Here is a 23,369-nt window from a genome sequence, read left to right on the forward strand (position 1 = left end):
CAGGAAAATTCATAGCATCAGGCAGTTAGGTTCCTGCAGAGGAATTCCTGGAGTGTTCCACAGGAGCAGGCTAATTTCCAGCAGAATGAATAGAAAATCAGCTACATCTAAAGAACAAAATATAATAATTCCTCATGTCACATCTTATACTTGCATTTCCATACCTCTGTATCTCTAAAAAAGCCTGGGTTCAGGAATTTTGTGAGAGAGCTCATGAGGTGAGGTAAAGTCACGAATCCTACCACAGCTGTATTCAGAACTTTGAAACAGGAGAAGGAGGCAGCTGAGGTCTTTAGGGTATTATCACAGCCTATAGACTCTGGCAGGATTTCATAGACCTCGAGGAGTGAAAAGGGAAAAAAAACTATTGCACCAGAGCCACTTTCAGCACAGGCAATGGGAACTGCTAATAAAGGACAAACGCAACAAAAAATGATTACGAGCCCCAGTATTTTATTGGTGAGTTTGACGCCTAGTTGAACAATACATACATTTGGAACTAGACATCCAGTAGCTCCCATATACAAACACCCATGGTACCTTGGCAAATTCACAGGGCAGAAGGAAAAGCCATTTAGATGATGCAGGCTCCCAGGAGCAGGAGACAGTAGTAGGTAAGCAGGTCAGCTGGAAGGAATGGGAGGGGAATGAAGGAGAGTGTGGGATATCCAAGCTCTAGGCATCTGCCTTCCCTAGCTCAAATTAACCAGCTAATTTCCCCAGGTGCTCTCTGTAGAAGCAAGCTTCTCCAGAGGACAATTCACTGCACAATATTATACTGCTGCTCTACACAGCTCACATGGATTTGTTTCGTAGGGAAATACTGCTCCCACCAGCAATTGAAAAGCATGCTCAGGGAGATGTGCTCACTAATTCTGCTGCCTAGAGATGTGTGAATCTCCTTTCCTTTTTCCCTCTCTCCCCAGCTACCCATTATGAGTCAGCATGTAAGCAAGTGGCATTCACCCCATATTCACAGATCAGCAGTTCGTCAAGGAACAGGAACTTTCACTGGCTGTCATACCTAGCAGACACACAGAGGAGATTCTTATTCATTCTAATTCCAGATGGACTGTTTGTGTTTTGCCAAAAATCCACTTTTCCCCCTCACAGAGCATCAGATCTGCCCACGCCATGTCCAACACAGTGGCACAGAAATCCCTGTGAATGCTCGGTAAGGTATCCATTTGGGTGGACAAGCACAGGATCTGCCTGCAGAAATCTGCTGCCAGTTCACATGGGTCTCAATCCACTGAAGGCCAGAGGAGAATTTTAACTGATTTTCACAGATAGGGTAGATTTAAACAAATGTCACATGCAGAACTCATTCACACATCAAGCTCCAGTCACTGCTAAAATCCGACTGATTTGGAAGAAAATTGTACACACTTTTCTTTCTTGTTTCCAGCAGAGTGAATTGTATCCAGCTCCTGAAGGAACATTTACCCAAAGGAAGACTTGTAACTGTCAATAATGACTGGCTGCAATTATGTATACATTCACAACATTATATGCTCCCTAATTAAAAATTTGCCTATATGATAAAATAGAAAAAAAAAGAAAAAAAAAGAGATTGCTTTGGTTTGAAAGAACAATTGCACACACTGAAGTTGGCTTCTATATTAATACAGCATCAGCAGATGCTGTAATTAGAAAGTAAAAGGCAACCAGAGGAATTGTTAATAGCAATGTGCAGTGCTTAGGCTTCTAAAACTAAAATGCTTCTTTAGGGAAGTGATAATGTTTTCATATGTGAGCCTGTGACTACAGTAAAAATGCTAAAGATCCATTCCCACAGGTGTCTTTTGCTGTAACCTGGGCTGGTTTTGGCTGGGGTAGAGTTAATTTGATTCAGAGTAGCTAATATGGGGCTGTGTTTTGGATTTTGCTGGAAACAGTGTTGATAACACAGGGATATTTTACTTATTGCTAAGTTGTATTTGCACAGCCTCAAGGCCTATCTTGCTCTCACCCCATCCTACCAGCAAGTAGGTTGGGGGGGCACAAGAATTTGGGAGTGGACACAGCCAGGACAGCTGACCACAAAGCAATATTCCATACCATATGGCATATAAAGCTGGGGAAGGAGAATGAAGGGCGGGACATTCAGAGTGATGGCACTTGTTTTCCCAAGTAGCTGTCGTGGGTGATGCAGCTCTGATTTCCTGGGAGTGGCTGAACACCTGCTTGCCCATCAGTGTGAATGAACTCCCTGTTTTGCTCTGCTTGCACGTGCAGCTTTTGCTTTATCTGTTAAACTGTCATTATCTCAACCCACCTTTTTTCTCCCTCACTATTACCTTTATTATTCTCTCCCCCATCCCACTGAGGTACAATAAGCAAGCAGCTGCCTGGTGCTTAGTTGCCAGCTGGGGTTGAACCACGACATAAACACATGGATATATTTGCAAATTGTTGTTTTCTACAATACTATTCTAAATTTATCACTATTCCTAATGAATTTCTCTGTCTCTAGAAGTGCATTAGTGATATTCTTTTCTTAAATGCAAGATATTTATTATTTTTGCTATGATCCACTCCCATGCCGAATTAGAACACAAATGAAGGAGAATAATATGCTGCTTCCAGTACAGAACCAAAAATATTTAGGTTCAGTAATGCATTAGTTCAATGCATGTTTCTCATCTCTGCTGGGAAAGGATTTCTGTGTTGGCACAGGGCACCAGAGAAATTGAATGAAATCAACATCTCTCCATCAAGAGACAAGACTCTTCTTCTATTCTGGTTTGATACCAATACAGATTTAATTTGACGATAGCTGACCTCCAGTGTGAAAACCAGCCATACCCAAAAAAAGCAAAAAACCACACAAACCACCCCCCCCCCCCCCCCCCCAATTCCTAACAGGCAAGACTACTAATTAGACCAAACACACAGAACAATTCAGGGCAATTCGAAGAAAAGGTCGAGACTGTGGTGGCACAAGTTCAGTATTTCAAGTAAAGAGGTGGAAAACTGAACTGGAACTTCAGTCTAGAAAATAGTACAGGAATACTACTGAGACACATTCATTTCCAGACATATCTGGAATGGGGGGACAGACCTTGAGAGAGAGAATTATATATAGTATTTACAGTCCTGCAGGATCTACTGTCAGGGATATTCCCAGCTGAATCACAGGAAAGCTGGTTGCTGCTAGGCTCCTAACTACCTGAAAGAACAGGGATGCATCAGAGCAGGGGAACTGCTTTGGTCTGGTGCAAACCAGAAGGCACAGGGTATAGCCCGGACTCTCCCAGAACACCTAGTGAGCCCAAGAATCACAAGTAGTCAAAAAGAAGGCAATGAAACAGAAATAGCAACTGCTTGATGACAACAGAGACTTCTAGCCCTACAGCTTTTCTGTCTGCCATGTTCTTCCTTCCTTAAGAGCAGTCTCAGGAATAGATTTTCTCTGGCTCTTCACAGTACTGTTGGATCATCTCAGCAAGGTCAAGACACCGCAAAATTCGCCATTTCTCAGCAGCCAGCTCCTCCTTGGAGACCTGGCCCAGCAGTTTCTTGGCAAAGAGGTTCTGATCCTGCATGAAAAGGCCCACAGAAGACCTTGGGGCTTCAGGGAAGTTCTCCAGGCAACCACTTGTGAAACAGAAGTTGATTTTCTTTTCACGTCTCATCCCTGGTCCCCTTTCTTCAATCCAAGTCAAGGGTCTAGTGTGAAGGAGCAGAAAAAAAGTATTAATTAAGAAATTGAATCAACAATTCTAATTTGTTTGAGTTGTTTTCTCAGTATTTGCAGAAAATGCTCTAATAAAGGCACCATTTTTGAATATCAATTATTGCACATTTAGGCAATGCGTCCTGACCAACATGCCTTGTGGTTATAGAGCTCAACAGCAGGTAATAGTTTTAACTCTGCCACTGTTTCATGCCATAACTTTCAGCACACCATCTAAGCTCTGTCCAGCTTTGTTTTCCCTATGCACAATGTGAAGCAAGCAACATCAAGCCACGTCATAAGGAAGAGGTAAGTTTGTGGGTTGTTTGTGGACTTGGATGGAAAGTGCAGTTAAATGTCCAAAAATTTTGTACAAAATTCAGTCACAGCTAAACTCAAAAGGCCCTCAATGTCTAGTCATTCCTCCAGCAAGAATAGATTTAAGTCACACAGGTACATAATCATGACCCAGGTGCTACTGTGCGAGCTGAACCCCAGTGAACAAATTCACTGACACAGACACAAGTGTCCATACTCTGAACTTTCAAAATGTTTCGTTCTCATCACTGGGAACACTGTGCTGATGCTAAAAATTATACCTACACAGACTCTTAATAAGGGCTTTCTTAATCAGAGCAGAGTCCTGTCTTACGCCAACAGGATAGCACAGTCTCCAAATAAAGGCTGGGGAATAGGCCACTGACCTACATAGCTCACACCTTCTTTCCCAACTTCCATCTTGGCTCAGGGGAAAGGAGCCATGGGACATGCTGTGCCACTTCAGGGGTCTTAACAGAGTCCTTGACCCAACACTGCAATGCCTTTGAGGAATGGCCCTCAACATCAGCCACAGTCACAATGCTCCCTTCCTGGTCTTTTGTCAACTGCCTGAACCGTACCATTGCCTTTCTGCAGCTCATTCATCAGCACTCACTACTGCCTGTGTTTAGAGGATGCACATTATTTTTCTTACTTGGTTATTGATAGCCCTTCCACAGTCCTTTATGGCCTACTTTAGCCTACCACTCACAAATTATGAAGGCATCAATAGCCTGGAAGAATAAATTCTGTCTCCAAGTTCTGCCCATGAAATCTTCAGTATCATTAGATCTGGAAAGAAAGTCCTTATCAATCTGCCCTGAACACATTCTGCAGAGTGCTCAGCTTAATGTTTCTGCACCTTTCATCTTTTACGCTCTAGGATTCAGTTTCTATATTTACATCATTGTATCAATTATTCTTTGCTCACCAGTACTTATACATCTTCACCACTTCCCTTACAAATTAAGCATGGCCAGATGAACCTGATTGAACAGAATGAAACAACTGGAGGGGGAAAAAATATCCAAATCACAGCCCGCAAAAATGCACCAAAAAAAAATCTCAGAGGACTAATAAATGCAAAGGCACCATGTGTTTTAGGAAGTCCCAGAGCCAGAAGGGTGTTTAGGGGCTATATTGCTCAGTGTTTTCCATGTTCCCATCCTACTTCCCTGAGGTAAAGGCTGTTGATCTGGGTCAGAGGCGGGCTGCTAAGCAAGCTGGGCTTTGCTCTGACTTGACAGAGCTGGTTTTATATTCCTATGATAGTAAAGAGTCAGAGAGGGTTGAGGCCACTGTTACTCAAAGCTGCTTTATCTCAGGTGGGTAGGCATGAAGAAACCACTGAGCAGGCACAGGCAAAGATTTCCATCATGTAGTAGCAAGGAGCTCTTGGTATGATCTGGAACAGGCCCTATCAATGCAGGATCACCTCCCTGGGGTGATCTATAGCACATGCACACCAGTGATCAGGCTCAAGTGTATGCCTTCTGCTCTAGCTTGGGAAGCCACTGAGCCAGAAACACAAACATGCGGAGCGGGAAGAATTTAATCAAAGTTATTAGAATGACTGATTTAGATCAGTGAGTAGGAAAATGTTGGATTTACTAATAGATTTATCTTCTTCTGCAATTGGATTTTTAGTCATGTTCCCAAAGAGAGGTTGATTCTACTTGATTGGTAAGCAAAATGTACTCATTTTTAATTAACAACAACTTCTACTCTGAAATAAGCCTCTTGTTTTGCTATAAGTATGTTGTAAGCCCACACATTATTTAAGCAGTTTTGTAGCTTAAGAAACAGATTTGTATTTTATGTCAGAAAAATGTGAAGGGCTGTAGCTTTTTTTGGGTAAACAGACAATTTACCCACTTTTATTAAAAATTTGTATCAAAATATTATCTACCTACAGATACATTTAGTTATTTAGAAGTGTTAGTAGAGTTACTTACAAGCAACAAATCCAACGTTTTTGATGTCTGAATAGAGCCGGGTTATATATGTTGGGTAGTTAAAGAAAAAGAAAATTTAATCAAGCACTAACAAACCACCTTTATACTGACTGTTTGCAAAGCAAACAGTCTGCAGTGAAGAAAACACCCTGACTTTCTATGGCCATTTTGTCTTTCCAAATTGTAAACTGATAGCATTTTCTCAGCTACATTGAAAAAGACTTTTTGCTTTCCCGTTTCCCTTTTTCCTCAAATAATGAGCAGACCTCGCTGGACTGCTATAGCTCAACAAACTAGTATGAAGCAAACATTCTTTTTACTGCCAGAAGAATTAAGCTGGTTTCATGCTTGAAAGAATTCTGCATCCACTCAGCTTAAAATTTCATGCAGCGACTTCTGCAGAAAGCATCTATTACATCATTTTCTATGAATGTTCAATTTGAAGGTATTTTATTAGACTCTGTAAGCTTAGCTCTCCATAAAAACATAACTTCAAATGTTTCTTGTCAGTACATGTTTAGGAAATATCTTCAACTTCTTTTAAACATTTTCCTTTTAACTATTTGAAAATGCCAATATTTTAAATTTATCATTAGATCAACAAGAGGCTCCCTTAGCCTGCATGAGAATTAGGCAATTGGACCCTATCCCTAGTTAACATTATAAGAAATGCTGCCCAAATCATTATCTCTCCAGCTTGCACTAAAAATTGATTTCTGACATTTACTGAATCCAAGCTCTGTAATTCTGGGACAGGAACTGCAGTCCCAAACTAGATGTGCTGTCAGTAGAGGTTTGGCTCTTCCTGGATTGCTCAATGCTGTATCACAGAGAGGCTGTCAGCTCAGCTGTCTTGGACACACAACAGAGGCAGAGGTCATCCCTTCAAATCGCTGGGTGCAGGCATTAACACACCTCCAAAATCCACCCAGAGCCAGACAAGCAGCAAGGATGGGCTGTGCAGTGGAGACAGACTATACCCTTTACACAAATCCCTGCTTAACAAGCAGAACACAGGCTCCTGCATTCTGCACCTGCTGTATTTTCCAAGGCAGAAAATAGGATGAATTAACCTGATTTCTCAAGGTTACTGTATTCATGTCTTTCAAAAAAGGATGGGATAGCTCTCATGAAAGGTACAGACCTTTCCCCATCCTTCAGCAAAATAAAGGTTGGGCAAATTAGATCTGTAACACCACCACAATTACTGCTGGGCCATAACTTCACTTGACAGAGAGCGGGCCAAATTCTCTACTGCAGTAACTCCCCTGACGTCAGTGGGGAAGGTCAGCAGGAAATATGGCCCCAGCACCGAACACAATACAGGAACGCTATGTTATTTTTCACCCAACCCAAATTATCCCAGAGGCATAACAGTGACTGTCCCCAAAGTTATTAAAATACTTATGGTAAGAAAACATTGATCCATACAAATAGTAGTGGCCAAGAGAAGCAAATATCAGTAAGTGCTGAGGAGCAGGGAAAAAAAAGTAATCCAGAACCAGTTCTGTATCCAGCAAATATCATAAATTGCAGCTAAGGACTATCCAGGAGACAGGACAGCTAGGGAAATGTTTAAACCACCCACTAGTTCCATCTGCTGGAATTAGTTCAAAATATCACCCTATCTAGATCTTTACAGCTACTTATGTTCCTAGCAAATTGCTAAGAGGGTAAACAGAGCTTGTATACAGAGTTCTGTCCTCTCACAACTGCATTTTAAAAGGAATTGGAAATGCTGTTTTATTTAAAGAGAGAGGAAGATTGCTAAGACAAGATGATAATCCCATGATAAACTGCAATGGGGTTTGTAGAGCAGCTGCTGAAATGCTTAAGCAGACCTGTGGTGAAATTAAGAGTTTAAAGGAGCCCTGATTATTCACTCCCCAAATAGCTAGTCCTTCAGGTTACTACTTTAACTACACATTTATCTAAAACCCTGGGTTAGGTTTTGGCTTTTTAAGAGGTCTATCGGCATATCTGCAATCAAAAAAAGAAAAAAAAAAGAACATGGAGTTCCATCACCATTGAATAATTTCTTTCTACTTTTTCATATCAGATAATTCTCAAATTGTATCTGCTTGCTTTAAACTGTTGTAAGTAACTTCAACTTATTTGAAAGGACGTGAACTTTGCACAGATTGGCCCAGAATGACCAAACCTGAGAGTTTCCACCATTCTCTGGACCAAGCTGAGTAGTCAAGCAACACAATGAAATACTGGGGACTTAGTTGATAGTTATGATATACCAATTTTTAGCAAGGCTATTAAAAATATCCTAGTTGATAGGAAGGATATTGTCACTGCATAATAAAAGAGAGATAAAACTCAATATTATAAAATGCATCTTTAAAAGACATGCACACTTTCATGCTAGCCTCCACCCATTCTGTTTCCACAAGAGGAGAAGAGAATGCAGAACTCCTGCAGGCAAAAGTCCTGCAGATGACGAGGAGCCTGGCTCATATCCTGCCATAGACATTACTCACTTCTTGTTTGCTGTCTGAAAGTGAACAGTCATTCTGGAATAATTCTTATCCTTCTGCTTCTCTCTGGTGGCAGAGATAACAGTGAGGTCTCCAAAGAGGTCAATTAGCCATGTCAGACGGGCAATTCCACTGAAAGCTGGGAATCCTGATTTGTTTTCATCAAGGACACTACCTGGTGGAATAGAAACTCTTGAGAAACAGGAAATAGAATAATGCCTTCTGCATAGGAAAGAATTAAGAAACTGCAGTGTTGCAGGCTTAAAGATCAGGGTGTAGAAAGGTCAGTGGATGGACTGAGCAAGAAAGTCAATAAACACATTTAATGTCGAAATGGATCAGTTGATGAGCTATGGAAGGAAGGGCTGCACAAAGTACATATACAACAAACCCTTCAGGACATGTAGAGGACAGGAGGGTGCATGTGGATTCAACAAGAGAATTATCCAGAACCAGTACCTGTGTCTCTACTCAGTTTATAGACAGAGTCTTGTGTGAAAGGACTGAATGAAGCCTGAAAGCACTGGCATCCCTGGGGAGCAAATCCAGATGGACTTTGATTTCTTCAGAGCTACTGACCTGTGAAATGCAAAGTTCCCTTCACCAGGTCTTTCCCAGCCACCTCTTTTTTCAGCTGCTTATACTCTTCAGTAAGAAGTTCAATGTGCTCCACATGGAGTACTTTACCTGCCATTAAAAAAACCAAAACAAAACCACAAGAACATCAGGACAGATTAAATAAGTTTTCTGTGTTAATCAAAGTCATGTCTAAACAGTAAAGGCTTCACTAGTCACCAGTGTGAACTCACACAGAAATACTCATGCGTGGCTCACAAAGTGATGTCAGGAAGAAAATCAAACATGGAAACATGGGCCCTGAGCTGAAGCATCAATTTAGGTTAAGGATTTTCAGGAGACAACAAATACAGAGACTGCAGGAACAGTAGCCACTATGTTTAACAGAAACTCTGTAATGAAACTCAGTACCCAGCTAAGGCTGAAACATGAGTCTTCAGAGTAGCGGGTGGATTAATTCTTGGCTTCTTTTCCCTCACATTTCCTTGTTCTGCATTTTTCCTCTCGGGGTAGTAGGAAAGAAAAAGGAAGGGGGAAAAAAAACCATAATGCTCAGACCCAGACTGAAACAATTTTTTAAGGAATATCTCCCTCCAATTGCAATTAATTGGGCTACTTTGAAATAGAGGTTATCCAATACAAGTTAAATGTGTCCTTCATTCAGTATGTGTTTTTCTGGAAGATTTCCAGGAGAATCATTGTAGGCTGTTGACAGTAACTGCTGCTACTTCAAGAAAAGAGACATAAATTCTGCTCAATGGGAAACCATTTGGTGATCAACAAGGCAGTAATGTGTTGGTACAGGGAAACAGCAAAGCAGAAATCCTACACCTCCAGTGTTTCAGGACAAAAGTCACAAAGGAGATCTTTAAGAAGCAGTGGTACAAAAGTGCAGCTTGTGCAAATGACTTGCACTCCACTTCTGCCCAGCACTGCTCTTCCCCTTGCAGCCCCATTCATCCCTTTGCACCACTGGAATGGGACCACACACTTTCTGGAAAAAAAGAGATTTTGCTTAGAGACACACTGTCTTTCAGACAGGGATGCCTTGCTGGCCTACAGTAGCATGAGCAGCTGTGTGTGGCTAGCACATCACAAATGCTAGAAGCTAGGAGAGCTGTCTACAGTTTAATTGACAGGGAATTGCACAAGTCTGATAGCTGCACTCATCAAGGGCTTTCCTATCACAGTGACAAAAGTTTTTCCTCTTTAACTGCATTCTAAGCGTCACAAATAGAGGCTAGAGTTTTGTGAGGGCAAACATACCTTATTCTTAGCACTGACATTTGTGTGTTTGTTCCCCTGTTGGCACAAGTCTTACATCCTAGACTGGCACATCTCTGAGACAGTCATACTCCCTTGCATGCGATGACTAAAAGTAGGCTGGAGACTTGCCTTTGAGTTCGGACCCAACAGGGAAGACTGCTTACACTCTTGAGAACAAATGTGTTACCTTTCTGCTCAGCCATCTCCCAGAGCTCATGGGCTGCCTTAGCAGACAAAGCCATGGGGTACTCAACAAGGACATGTTTCCCAGCTTCCAAGAACATTCTGAAAGGGATAAAAGGTCAGCCATTAAAAAGAATATTATTCTAATCCTCTCTCACCGTGCAAGCTGCTTCTCATTCCCACAGCCAGCTTCACATGGAGAGATGCGCAACATGGAGTAACAGAAATAAATGGCAACTTTCCTAGGAAGGATGGTGTAGTGGCTACATCACACATTTAAACAGCAGGGGAGCGGGGTTTTAATGCTTCTTTTGCCACAGAATTCCCTCACTCACCTGTAACAAGTTGCTAAAATGCTACAGCATTCAGCACTGCAATTTATGACTTACAGACTTGTAAGCAGTTGGAGTGAGGCACTGGACTACCCTTCCACAATATAATCTGTGAGGAAAGGCTTTAAATCCTGTTTTAAGCTGCCTGTCCATCAAACACAGGCCTAGAGGTGCAGAAATGGAATTACTTGGGAAATTAATGCATCTTAAATCCTACTCTCTTCCAGGGCTTATTGGTCTCTAGGGAACTCACTATCATTCACTTCAGGCCTCTAGTCTGGCAGTCTTTCCTCAGTGTTCATATCTTCTCCTGCAACAGCTTTACATAACTCCTCTGTGCTTCTAAAATACAGGGGAAAAGGGGAAAAGAGCAGGGGAAACCCCCCCAAAATACCTGATGGTTTCTTCATGGCTTTTGTTCTCTGTGCTGATGAAGGCTGCATGAATGTCTTTGCTTTCCAGAGCATCTTCCAGGCTAATCTGCTTAGCATCATTAATATGGCCAAAACTTCTCCTGTATAGTCAGCATAAATACAGCTGTCACGATCCATTTTTCCCAACCATACGTTGTGTAGCAGTACTTAAAAACTGCTCCCATGGACCACTGTCCATGTACTGGCAGTACCTAAAAATTGTTCCCATGGACCACAGAGTTCAACCAGGGTATAATAACCAATTTCTTATCCAGGAAGAGCATGAGCACTTACAGACAACAGTGAATGGAGAAGAGAACCAATAAAAATGGACCAGTGTGCAGGTGGTGGTATCAGTCCAGAAACTGGCCTGCTATTGAACTGTCAAGTCCTTTTTGGTTTTGGTGTTTCGGTTTTTAATAAGCATTACCAAAGAGATGTTGTGAAAGAGTGACTTGAAAGAGACCAGTGCTCCTATGGGAGAACTTCTCCCCACCATCCTGGACAATGTGGACAAAAGCACTCAAGGTGGCAGTGATGCACACAACTGCAAGTACAGACAAGCAGGAGAGGGACAAAGGAGATGCTTGGCTATGATGCCTCACCTTGCAACACACACAGCATGTCAGTGCTATGGGGAAAGCTCTCTTGGGCAGCAAGCTGAGCACAGCTCCAGCTGAAAATGAAAAACACACAATCCCTCCAAAAGCCCTTTGCATTACTACTGACTGGAGCAGGCACCCTACAGTGTTAAGACAGGGCAGGAAGGCAGGTCACAAGCAGGACTTGAAAGCAAAGACAGGTGGTGATTGTGTGTGATGGGGATCCAAGGAAGATTGCTGTGAATCATGAATTTCAATAGCACTGCTTCTCAAAAAAAAAAACAAACAAAAAACAAACAAACAAACAAACAAACAAAAACAAAACAAAACAAAAAAAACCAAAAAAAACCAACCAAAACAATGGCGGAAACCCTATCTTCAGTGCTCCTCAAGGTTACCTGTAGCACTGGCAGAGGCATCAGAGAACCAAAAGTGTATTTAGCAGGAAGATAAAGTGGGTGACCTGATCAGTCCTTTCTGTCTCAAACAACCCTGTACAATCTAAATATAGCTGGAAAAACACATTCACAATCTGAGATCCACTAAAGGTACTGCCTAACTATTTCAAACTTTTATGCTCCACTGTAATGGATCAGACAGTCCAGCAGGAATGCTCAGAGGAAGGTCCACACTAAATTTCCACAGTTCCAAACTAGTGAGAAAAACTCTTGTTCTCTAAGAAGCATAAGAAGGATAAAAAGCAACCGTATTGCATGTAGCAAATCATGAGATTTTTTTTAGATATCTACAGGTTCAATACCTGGTTTAAAAAAAATACTAGAATTTTATTATGAAGTTGGAGCATTGGGGGAATTAAAACATGTTTTTGCAAAATAACTTTTTAAAACTCTGTAAAACTTTTTTTTTAACATTTCTAGAAGTGTCATGCAGACATGAGATCATTATTGTCTGCACTACCTTAAATCTACAGGAAATTCCAGTCAGACAACTTATTTTTATCACACAGATTCTACAGCAAGAACATTTAGAACAGCAAGAAAAAATTAGTTTTTCTTTTAGTAATTTCTGAAAGATATCTCACTAAGGTAACCTATTTGTTCCCTCTTGCAAAGCTTTCTGTGCTCACTTCTGAGCTGCCACTCAGAAGGACAGGCATATTTGCACAAACTTTCCCTTTTTGGCTTGAAAAAAAAGAAAAAACATTGCAATATACATATTAGACATGCTAAGATGAAATTTCTAACCTGGATACAAATCCAAAGAGTTTCAGGTGCTCAGAAGGGCTGGAAGGCATCGGATTCATCAAGTCTCGGATTCGTGCTAAACCAGCAATTCCAACTCCAACCACCACTGTCCCAAACATTTTGCTAATCTGTCCAAAAGAAAAAAAAAGGCAACCTTTTTTTTTTTTTTGTAAAAGGGATGAGCGCAACTGGGGGGAAAGTGTGAGAATGGATACTCTTGAACCCTGCTTTCATAGCACCAAACCTTATTCAGGTGTCAGCAACCAACTAACAAAGATGTGATGCTATAGGTTACTGTGCTCACTCATATCCCATTGAAATGGGATCCAGCAGTTCAGCCTGTCATAGGACTGGTCTTGATATTTGTATTTAACAGCTATTAAATCACAGCTCCAGCAAAGTTCTTCCTCTCAGTGAATAGAAAGCAGACTTCAAAAGTGAAATATTCTTCTATTTATATCGCCACTTCCAAGCTGGAAAGGAGCCAAAAGGTTCTGCAAACCCAGCAGAACTTTATATAAACCCTGCTGACTTCCTGAGCATCTGCAGCACGGTGCCACACAGACAGTCCCAGTGTTCAGTAGCATAGCAGGAATACTTTGGGACAGGAAGCAAAGAGCACCTCTGCGTTCCCCACGTAACCACCAGCACATCCTACAATGCCAAGCTGTAACCAACCACCGAATTTTATCAAGACGCTTACTTGACATTTCCATGCCCAAAGAAAGCTCTGCCATCTCTTTAATGACAAGCAGGCATCTCTTTAAGATTTACATCTCCCAAATGCAATTGCTGACATAACTGCATAATACGGAGGGTGAGACAGGTATTGCAGTCACTGGCTGGGCTTCTGGGCCTCTGGCAATAGTCTTCTGTTGGTTTTATGATTTGCTGTTCATCTGCGGAAGCACTTGACAACTGATGAAACCTTTCAAACCTGCACTGTTCCAGCATCCTGAGGACTAGCAACACTTTGTAAATTAATTGAAGATTTACAGGAAAATGGCCTAAAACGTGTCAGATCAGATCAGACTCTCTTCATTTTTTGTTCCTTCTATCTCATGAAAACATCCCTTCAATGTCTGTTTCTTCTGTTTCAGTCTTCTTCCTGCCAATCCCTTCACTTGAGTGAACTCTTTAGATTGTTTACACTACTTGGCTGCAGCCCTTCACATCTTTCTGAGATTGAGATGGGTAAATGGACAACCCCACTTAAGTCCTCCTTGTGCCTCTTGTCTGACGGGATGACAGTGCAGCAGCAAAGCCATAAGTGACTGTTCTGGCGGTGCAAGAGGTTGACAGCTGCTGGCACAAAGGAAAAAAGATCCCCTCTCCAATCACATGCCATGTCTGTATTATGTTTTCCTTTAAGCTCCTGCCTATGGTGCTGAATGCCCCTCACTTTATACATGCCAAAAAGATACAAAGGTAAAACACAGAGCAGCATATTTAGTGTAAGAAAATAAATTAGTGATATATCAAAGAGTTCTCATGGGGAATTACAGTGACATTTTATTACAAAGTATTTGAGGTATGGCATGGTGACACTATTCACCAGGGAAAAGAAGTGTGTAGGGCTGGGGCGGGGGTGGTGGGGGCGGGGGCAGGTAGAGGAGGGCAATGTAACCACAAAACTCAATTTTAGTACCACACACAGGCAGAGTCCTAATCTGGGCTCTCCATCACATTTGCTTTTTGCTGTCGCCAAAGAGAAAAAGGGACAGACTTGCAGAATGACCTCAGCTGGAAGGAGCCCCAGAAGGTCACCCAATCTAATCCCCAATCTAATCCCCACTCAGTTGCACCAGAGCCATGCTGAGCTCTGACTGCCCCATGGCTGGCAATCCTTCAACCTCCCATGCCCCTGCCACAGCATTTGACCACTGTCATAACAAGAACTTTTTTTAGTATTGTAAGGCTCCAAATAACCCTGATCAATGAGACTTTTAAACGGGCTTACAGTTGTTCGTGTACTCTGAGTTAGCTGCACAGGAGAAATACCAAGAGGATACTCTCAAGAGGTCAAAACAACAAAAAGGATTTTACTGGCAGCTTTAGAAAATCAGACAAATTTGGCAAGTTTAGTGCAACATTCAATCAACAGATAACACTTTTTAAAGCATTAACTTGGCTCATTCAACTTTGCAAACTTAAAGACAGTTCAATTTTAAGTTACTCAAAAGTCCAAGAAGAGGGAATTAGAAGACAGAGCAAGAAAGAAAGAAAACCACAACAGATATAGAAAAAAACAAACAGCTCCTGGGTTCCAGCGGTGTACAGACACATATTCCAAGAGGCAGTACATTCAAGACATCTGACTGCCTTGTGTTAGGCCTTAAATACCCCTTGGCCTTCCTGGGCCCTTCGCCCAGGTGGGACTTTGGTCATTCAGCCACTCAGGAGCTGAGCTAGGGGCTCCAGAGATGGGCGTGGAGCATCGCCTCTAGTGTGCCAGGGATTGGCAGCCACTGCCAGGCTGGGATACAGGCTCTAGGGTGGGGGTGTACAGGGCAGGGCACTGCCCCTTCCTCCACACACATACAGCCCATAACATCTCGAGACATCAATCTTTCCAGTCTCTCACAAGTCCAGCTTGAAAAGAGCTGATCAGGAGCTTACTTTAAGTTCAGAAATTTTCAAGGTTAGTGGAGTGTTAAGCTGTTAATATTTTCCCATTGCCTTCAGCGGGATTGGGAGTTGGAGTTGTACAGCAAACAAACTCCCCTGAACTTCCTACAGTCATGTTGTTTCCACAGGAACTACTTTTTTTTTTTTTTTTTTTTTTTTTTTTGCTGGTGAGCTGCTGACCTCTGCTTCAACAAAGTGGAGAAAGTGAGGGAGCTGACTACCTTCTTCAAGGACCAAAGAATGTCTCTCTGCAGATGCTCAGGTAGCTGAACATCAATATTTTTGCCTCTCCTTCTCCAAAAAGAATTTCCTAGTTTCTTCCGATCTACTCAAAACTAACATTTAAGAGAAGCAAGAAGATTTCTATCTAAGAACAAAACTTGTTACTGTGCAACCTGTTGCCATAGCAACCAGCCATTTGTCCAGGTCAAGGGTTCAGTGGCTAATACACCGAAAGAGACAGCTATTAAATGTATGGTCCAGAACCTTTGCTTACACACGTAGCTAACAGAAAAACTGCTGTGTTTGCATTCCTGCTGCGGCTTTTTATTACCCTCATTTTGCTCACACACCAAAATCTGCAGCTGCTCAGGGAGAAAAGTAAATTAGGTGCTTTTCAGAACTGTTACAAACCAGGTAAGAGCAGAATAGAGAATTCTCATCTGAGAGTCCAGATGAATATATAAAAGTTTACTTCTTCTTTCAAATCTCAAAGAGGATAACAGCCACAATAATCTTTCAAGTACAAAAATGATGAAGTAGGAAACCCAAATCACAAACTGCTCTGCCTTCCTTTCACACCTTTTTGTTAAAATCAGTGATCTCTGCTAAAGCTTTAATAAAAAATATTTCAGAGGCATTTTCAAGGCTGCTGAACTTCGATTCCTGTCATACTGAAAAAAAGTCATACCGTAAGTGATGCAACAGTATCCAAAAGCATTTTCTCCAGCCTTTACTAATTGGCTGCATGAAAGCAAAGAGAGCTGATAAGAAGATTAGGAGATGTCTTTCATGCTCACATGCTGTGACTAAGGAATGTCTCTCACATCACGGCAGCACCCACCCTGGCCAGGTTGCAGGCAGCCCTGCCAGGCTTACCACAGGTCCCCTCTGAACTGGGACAAGGGGGATGGTGGCTGATACTGACTGCTGTAGAAGCTCTTCCCCACTGACAGCCAGCACAAGTGGCTCCTCTTATCAAGGGAGATGAGCCCTGCATGACACAGAGAAAGAGCTGAGAAAGGCAAATAGCTGAAGAGGATCATTTATTCTACACCAATATATCATCGTACCACCACCCCCCTGCTCTTCAGCTTTCTGTGCTTCTGCTGCATATTTCCTTGCATTAGATCAAGGGTACCCTGTAGCAATTAACAAAAAAAAAAAAAACCCAAAAAAAAAAAAACCAAAAAAAAAAAAACCAAAAAAAACCCCAACCAAACAAAAAAAAAGTAGTCCATACCAAATAGTCTTGCAAAATTTAGCAGCAAAACAAACAATGGAGTAAGTCCAAAGAAATCCATTATCCAGCACCAGTGTTCCTCCCCAGCACAATCACAAGTGGGATCCTATATATCAAAACTGCTAACACTCACTGAAATAAGCCTGAGGGAAGTGAGGCTTACCTCTGTTTTGTGCAACATCACTAAGGCCATGCAAAGTAGTGCAGAAGCAAGCTAAAAGACAAAACTTAGGAATTATCTCCCCTTCAAGAAAGTTTCTCATGGCATGCCTATATGTTACAGAATGAGTACAAGCACCTTTCTCCTGTAATATATAAAGAATTTCAGTAAGCCTCCTGCATTTTCCCTGCAGTTTACAAACTCTCGTTCCCACAAATATGAATGAGTGACTCACATCAGAAATCAAAATATTTTATAGTTAATGTCACAGGTAATAGCATAACACTGATGCAGAAGGCTTTCCTCCTGGAAAGGAAGCAATTTGGCAGGAAGCAATCTCAGCCTGGTGTTTTAAAGTGTACTGCTTCAAGTGCCACATGTATCTTAAGAGTAGCAGAAACCGCACAGATAAGTATTTAATCTGAAAATACTGTTGTCAAGGACCACCAAAGAGACCCCAGGCCAAAAAGAACACATATGTAAAGGGGAGGGAAAATATGTTAATGATTTCTGGGAAATTATAATCATATGTATGTTTATTCTGGGAAAATCAATGAACATATATGTAAAATATAGTATATAAACAGGACCACTTCTGTATTCAACATGCATGATTTTTGAAGAAGATATCCCCTCGTGCATCTGGCCAAATAAAAAATGCTAGCTTCATAATGCTACACTGGCATTAAGGAATTTTTATTATTACTGATGTTTGGTAACAGACTGAGGAAGTTTTCTGTTGCCCTGATTTTTAAAAGTGTTAAGTTTTCTTTTATAGTTCTTTTGAAAGTTTTAAAGTTCTCATAGAACTTCCTTTAGCCTTCTGATAATGCTTACATATTTCTACTGGAGTTCTCACGCAGGGTTCATGTAAATAATGATTGTTTTGCATTCTTCTTTGTGGGAGGAGAGAATTGATGGACTGTTGGTTTGACCAGTGTGGTTGGAGAGGTGGCAATTTCATCCTCCAATCCACTGTCACTTTTGGAATTCTATATATTGCAAAGTCAGAAATAAAATTGGCTGGTTTTCTCTCTTGAACTCACCAAGCTTCTGTGTACTCATTTCGTGTCCAATAGCGACAGTTTTCCAGAGCTCCCTTCAAATGGATTTGTTGTTTAGATATCGTACAAAATATTTTTTCTCTCTTACTGCAGCAGGGCCCTAAGATGAGGGTTGCAGCACCTTTCTCATCAGAAGTCTACAGGGAAATACCAGATAGACAGCAGCAGTCACTGAAAATCATCAAGATGAAAATTTGAGGTTTCTCTCAGCCCTAACTTTCTGATTTCAAATACCCAGAGACCTGGCAGATGCTGTACTCAGGGTGTTGGTACATGCTACAACCTGTTCCACTATATTGTGCTCTCATTGTCTACCCTGAGCATGAAACATCTGCCCAGAGCATAGAATGCAGAAGCTGAACAGAGTGCATTCTGTTAGTGTTGTTAGTGTTTCCTTTTACCAAGGAAATATTCACAAATACTCAAATTTAGCAGCCTATTCAAAGGCATAAATACTTTTTTTTTTTTTTTTTTCTGCAGGAAACCAGTTACGCACTTTAACTTCTGTATATGCTGAAGTACCTCCTGGAAAGAGACCCTGCACAGGTTCCCAATTGAAGATCTTAAATAAAAAGGAAAAAAAAATTGTTTGAATTCAGTTAGCATGATGGATTATTTTTGCTCTGCTTTTACTGCAACCTAGAGAGAAAAGCAAAGTCTTCTTCAAGAAAAAGACAGCCACAAAGGTGACCCCCAACATTCTTCACTACTTCTCTTCAAAACATTAATTGAACACAAAATGAGAATCAGAAATTTTCTCAAAAACCTGTCAAGATCATTTACAGTGTCCATATTTCAGAGGAAAACAGCAGCACCTGGAAATAAAGAGAGCAACCATGTAGATTTTCCTTGAGAGCTGTTTGTTATGGACTTAAATATCTACCCTTGCCAGCACCTCTTCATCTCTCCCACCCATCTCTCTGGCTATCACAACCCAGGCCACAGCCTTCTGATAGGCACATTGGCTCTGTTGAGTGAGTTATAACTTCAAGGCACCAACACTCACAGAGGTTTGCCAGCAGAAAATTTCTCATCCTAACTGGCACCACTGTACTTTGGAAACAGCCAAAGGGGACTTTTCCTCCTGGCTTTTAAATGCCACTTGAACAATATGCCTGCATTGTTTTACATTTATATGCAGGTTCACCAATTAAATTATGGTTTTCCAGCTGACTGCCAAAGTTGAAGTTGATATAGTTACATTGATATATGGACAGATGCTGTACTAAGCTGCCAAACAAGCACCTTTACTCTATTCAGCAGATGGCTGATAATAAAGAACTGCAGTAGTAACAGATACGCTGTCTCCAGCATTAATACCCGAGCAGGAGGAAAACTTTTATTTAAACACAGTTATGCTAACCCCAGAGTCTGCAGTAGTCCTGACACCCATCACATGGCTGCTTTCCAGAGCCTGCAACTCCATATTTGAAGCAAAATCATTCCACGAAAGTAATATAAAACCATGAGAAGTACTGAAAAAATCTGAAGATCTGGTTTTAATATGTGACATATTCCACACTGTGGAGGATTGAAACAGAAGTTTTGTGATGTACATGCATGCTAAGAATGACCATTTGTTCATGTTGTCTTGCCTGTAGTCACCCTTTGTGATTCAGATTTGGTTGCTAATCTGAAGAGGAAGAACACTTTTAAAATAGCTTCTCTACGTATCTCTGGGACCTATCTTCAGTCAGACTCATTTTGTTTGAAACTCAAATTACATTTCAATATACCTACACTGCTAAGTTTGAAACTATCCATGAAAGCACTGAGTCTGCTTAGGGGCACCTGGAAAATTAATTTGAGATAGACATGAAGGACTCCAATTTTTATTTTATAAAAATATGTCCTTAAAAATTAAACTGTTACTTATAGTAAGTTTCCAGGAACTGCTCTAGACTGAATTGCAGATAAATAAGCAATTGCATATAACTGCAGGCTCATCACTGCTACATTTTAAGCAAAAGACTGCTTTTATGTGGCTAATTAGTATATGCCTAAGCAAAGAGAGCCACAAAATGTTCACAAAATTTCTCTCAGGCTTTAATGTTTTATAACAGTTTTTGAAAGTGAATTTGATGGAAGGGGAGGGGGAAGGGGGAGGCGAGGAGAGAGGAGAGGAGAGAGAATTTTAACAAGCAGCGAGTCAATTACTTGGCAGTAAAGTCCATTCAGGAGAATGGAGTGTTTTGGAGCTATCAGTGATTCACAGATCCTAATTTTCCAGGTGACCAAACAACAGTTTTGCTACACTAATGATCTGTGCCTGAGAAAATAACCCCGAATAAAGCTAAAAATGGTACTAACTCAAAAAAGGGGGAAAAAAAGCGTGAAAGATCCTTCACTACATTTTGACTTAACATCTGCATAAACACTAAAGCTGTCATGAAGCTGAACTCTGCCAGGTCCCTGGGGACTATAAACCATGTCCCCTAGCTTCCCTGCAGAGCAACAAAGCCCCCAGAGTAGTCTCTGCACAGCTAAGTATCTGAACACTAATTACTGAGACTCTGCTTAAACACCTATTTCATACAAAGGAACACTAATTACTGAGACTCTGCTTAAACACCTATTTCATACAAAGGAACTGCTGTTTCATGCTTACTCTTACACTGTTTAAAATTGAGTGCTTTTCATTTTTTTTTTTTTTTTTTTTAATAGATTGGAGAACTACTTATCCATACTTTCATTTCTGGAAAAACTGCTCAGAGCTAATCACAAGAGGTGCAGATGACAGGATAGCCCACGAGACATGCCCAAGAATCTCAGCCCATTCTCTTCCCTCGCTTACACTGCTCATTTTGTTTTTGCTGTGTCACCTACTGAGAGAAGAGGCTTCTCCACCTCACTTGATAGATTGACAAGTGCTTTGCAGATAAACTCTGATGTCAGAAGAGGCTTCCAACCTTTTGCGATAACACAACTGAAAGTGATGATGAACAAATACAAAAAAATGTTCTGAAATATTTTCTCACTTACTACATCTGCCCCTGCATTTTCCTTGCCAATTACTGCAGTCCTTTCTACAAGCTCTTTCTTCTTCAGAGGGCCTAAGAAATGCAGAGCTGGGCTGGGCAGAAGCAAGAAAGCTGTATCTCCAGGCTGTGATCTTACTTTCTCACAGAGTTCACTGGTTGACCCAAGGCAAGCAAATCATATCCCCTTTCCCTATCAGTCCCTAGTTCCAGAACAGTGGGAATCTCTTTCTTCTAAAGAGAGTAAAGCACTCTCAGACCTACTGAAAAATAAGTGCAAAGTGAGAAGTAGGTATTATTACAACCTCTCTTCTTCATGACAGGAAATCCCACACAGATCAGACATTTAGAAAATATGACTATAACTAAAGTTTGCCCTGAAATATCTATATAAAACAGTGCCCTAAAACAAACTACAAAACTATATAGATTTCTTCTTTTCCTTCTCGTTAAATTAATCTGAAACCCAAATCCTTAAAGGAATTATATGCTTGCCTAGCTTTAATCGCAAGTAATCCCATTGATCTCAATGAGAATACTCCTACAAGCCCATCAAGAAAGATCTCTTGCTGTTGACTGTAATATTAGTATGCACAAGAACAAAACACATATCCAGCTACAAGTATGTTCTTTTCATATCCTTATGGACTCAACCCAGTATATGATACTTATCTTCCGGTCCACTAAAGGTCACTGCATCCCAGATATCTAACAGGCTGATCTATTTTGAGAGTTCCCCAAATGAAAAAAAGCACTCCTACTACACACTATAAAGATACTGCTTACCATGGCTGATGAAATCCTCTGCCTGCATTGCTAGCATGACAGCAACTCATATCACTGAAGGCCTGCCTCATACTCTCTTCAAAGAAAACAAAATACACACAGAATTTAGCTAATCAGACAAGTACTTTTTTAAGCTAATTTTCTCATCCTAGAAAAAAAAAAATGAAGTGTTCACCCTTCTAAAATAAATTGAAGGTGATATAAAACTGTTTTTCATTAATAACTAGATTGAGATGACTTAGGAAATAGATAAGCTTTTGCATAATGTTGTAATCTTAAAAATTATGCCCTATCACCTCTGTCATTTTATCAGTCTACCACTCAGTAGGGTCTGCAAAATGCAATGGTTGCTCTCCATTCTCATTACATTTTGGAAATCTATCAATGTCATAAATTTCTTGAGAGCAGGGAAAACCAGAAGTTTTGAACGAAGAGTAACAACTGCAGTTACTCCCTCCTGACTTTAGAGCTCAGTATTTTTCATCTTAGTGGGCAACACAACACTTAAGAAGCACAAAAGCCAGCCCCTCTCTCATGAAGAGTTAGTCTGCAATTCAATATGCTTTAGCAGTCAAGTAGGTGCAAAGTGCTACTCATCTGTTAAAATTGTCCTAAGAAAGCAAACACCTTTTCCGAGGTTATCAGCCACTAGAGGGGGTATTGGGTATATTACCGAAAACCTGATAAAAAAGTAAAAAAGTTAAAAAAAAATCATGAAGGTTACAGAAAACCTCTAAAAGCATATTTCCCACAGTACTGCTGCAACTGCACATTAGAGCTCATGCAAAGTGTTTTTGGAAGAACAAGGATTTATTTGTATATAACTGAACACAAGGCAAAAGCAAACCCCGCATCTCCCAATTCCTAGGTTTACTCACATCAAACCCTGCAATTCCTGCAAGAGGAGATGTAGTCTTATATGCCAAGAAGATGGCTAAAACACCACTAGTTTTGATTTGACTGTACAAACAGTCAGCTCTGAGCATGCCAAAACCTGAACCTTCAAGCATGCCAAGGTAGAACTTGACATACTCAAGATCAGGGTTAATAAACAAGCAAAAGGACTACCTATAAATTGGTTCCTATTTACAATTGTCTGCCTCTTTACAGATTCACCATCACCAGATTGATTGTTGCATAAAGTCTCAAAAAGGACCCCAGAAAACTGTCAGCAAATTGGTCCAACTTCAAGCAAAGTAGAAGATTCTGCTTGGCTAAAGCCACTCCAAAGCTACCTATATTTAAAACATGTCTAAAGAAAGATGAATGTTTATTT

At 40.9% G+C, this 23,369-nt stretch overlaps 1 protein-coding gene across 4 annotated transcripts in view; it reads right to left on the reverse strand.

Moving 5' to 3' along the window:
* Window positions 1-431: 431 nt before the first annotated feature.
* Window positions 432-23,369, reverse strand: part of BLVRA (biliverdin reductase A) — a 29,977-nt gene continuing 7,039 nt past the window's right edge. Inside the window, exons 2-8 of one of the 4 annotated variants that reach the window (XM_053991741.1) lie at window positions 18,312-18,466; window positions 13,016-13,143; window positions 11,190-11,309; window positions 10,468-10,565; window positions 9,018-9,125; window positions 8,442-8,613; window positions 432-3,672 (exon numbers count right to left, since the gene is read on the reverse strand). In XM_053991741.1, the coding sequence (XP_053847716.1) occupies window positions 3,399-3,672; window positions 8,442-8,613; window positions 9,018-9,125; window positions 10,468-10,565; window positions 11,190-11,309; window positions 13,016-13,134 (891 nt within the window). In that variant the 5' untranslated portion in view covers window positions 13,135-13,143; window positions 18,312-18,466 and the 3' untranslated portion in view covers window positions 432-3,398. Of the gene's footprint in view, window positions 3,673-8,441; window positions 8,614-9,017; window positions 9,126-10,467; window positions 10,566-11,189; window positions 11,310-13,015; window positions 13,144-13,854; window positions 13,924-16,706; window positions 16,727-18,311; window positions 18,467-23,369 lie in introns of those variants that run through there. The other 3 variants (XM_053991756.1, XM_053991748.1, XM_053991733.1) reach the window with 3 other exon arrangements.

The sequence above is a fragment of the Vidua macroura genome, chromosome 1 (assembly GCF_024509145.1).
Source record: "Vidua macroura isolate BioBank_ID:100142 chromosome 1, ASM2450914v1, whole genome shotgun sequence".
NCBI lineage: Eukaryota > Metazoa > Chordata > Aves > Passeriformes > Viduidae > Vidua > Vidua macroura.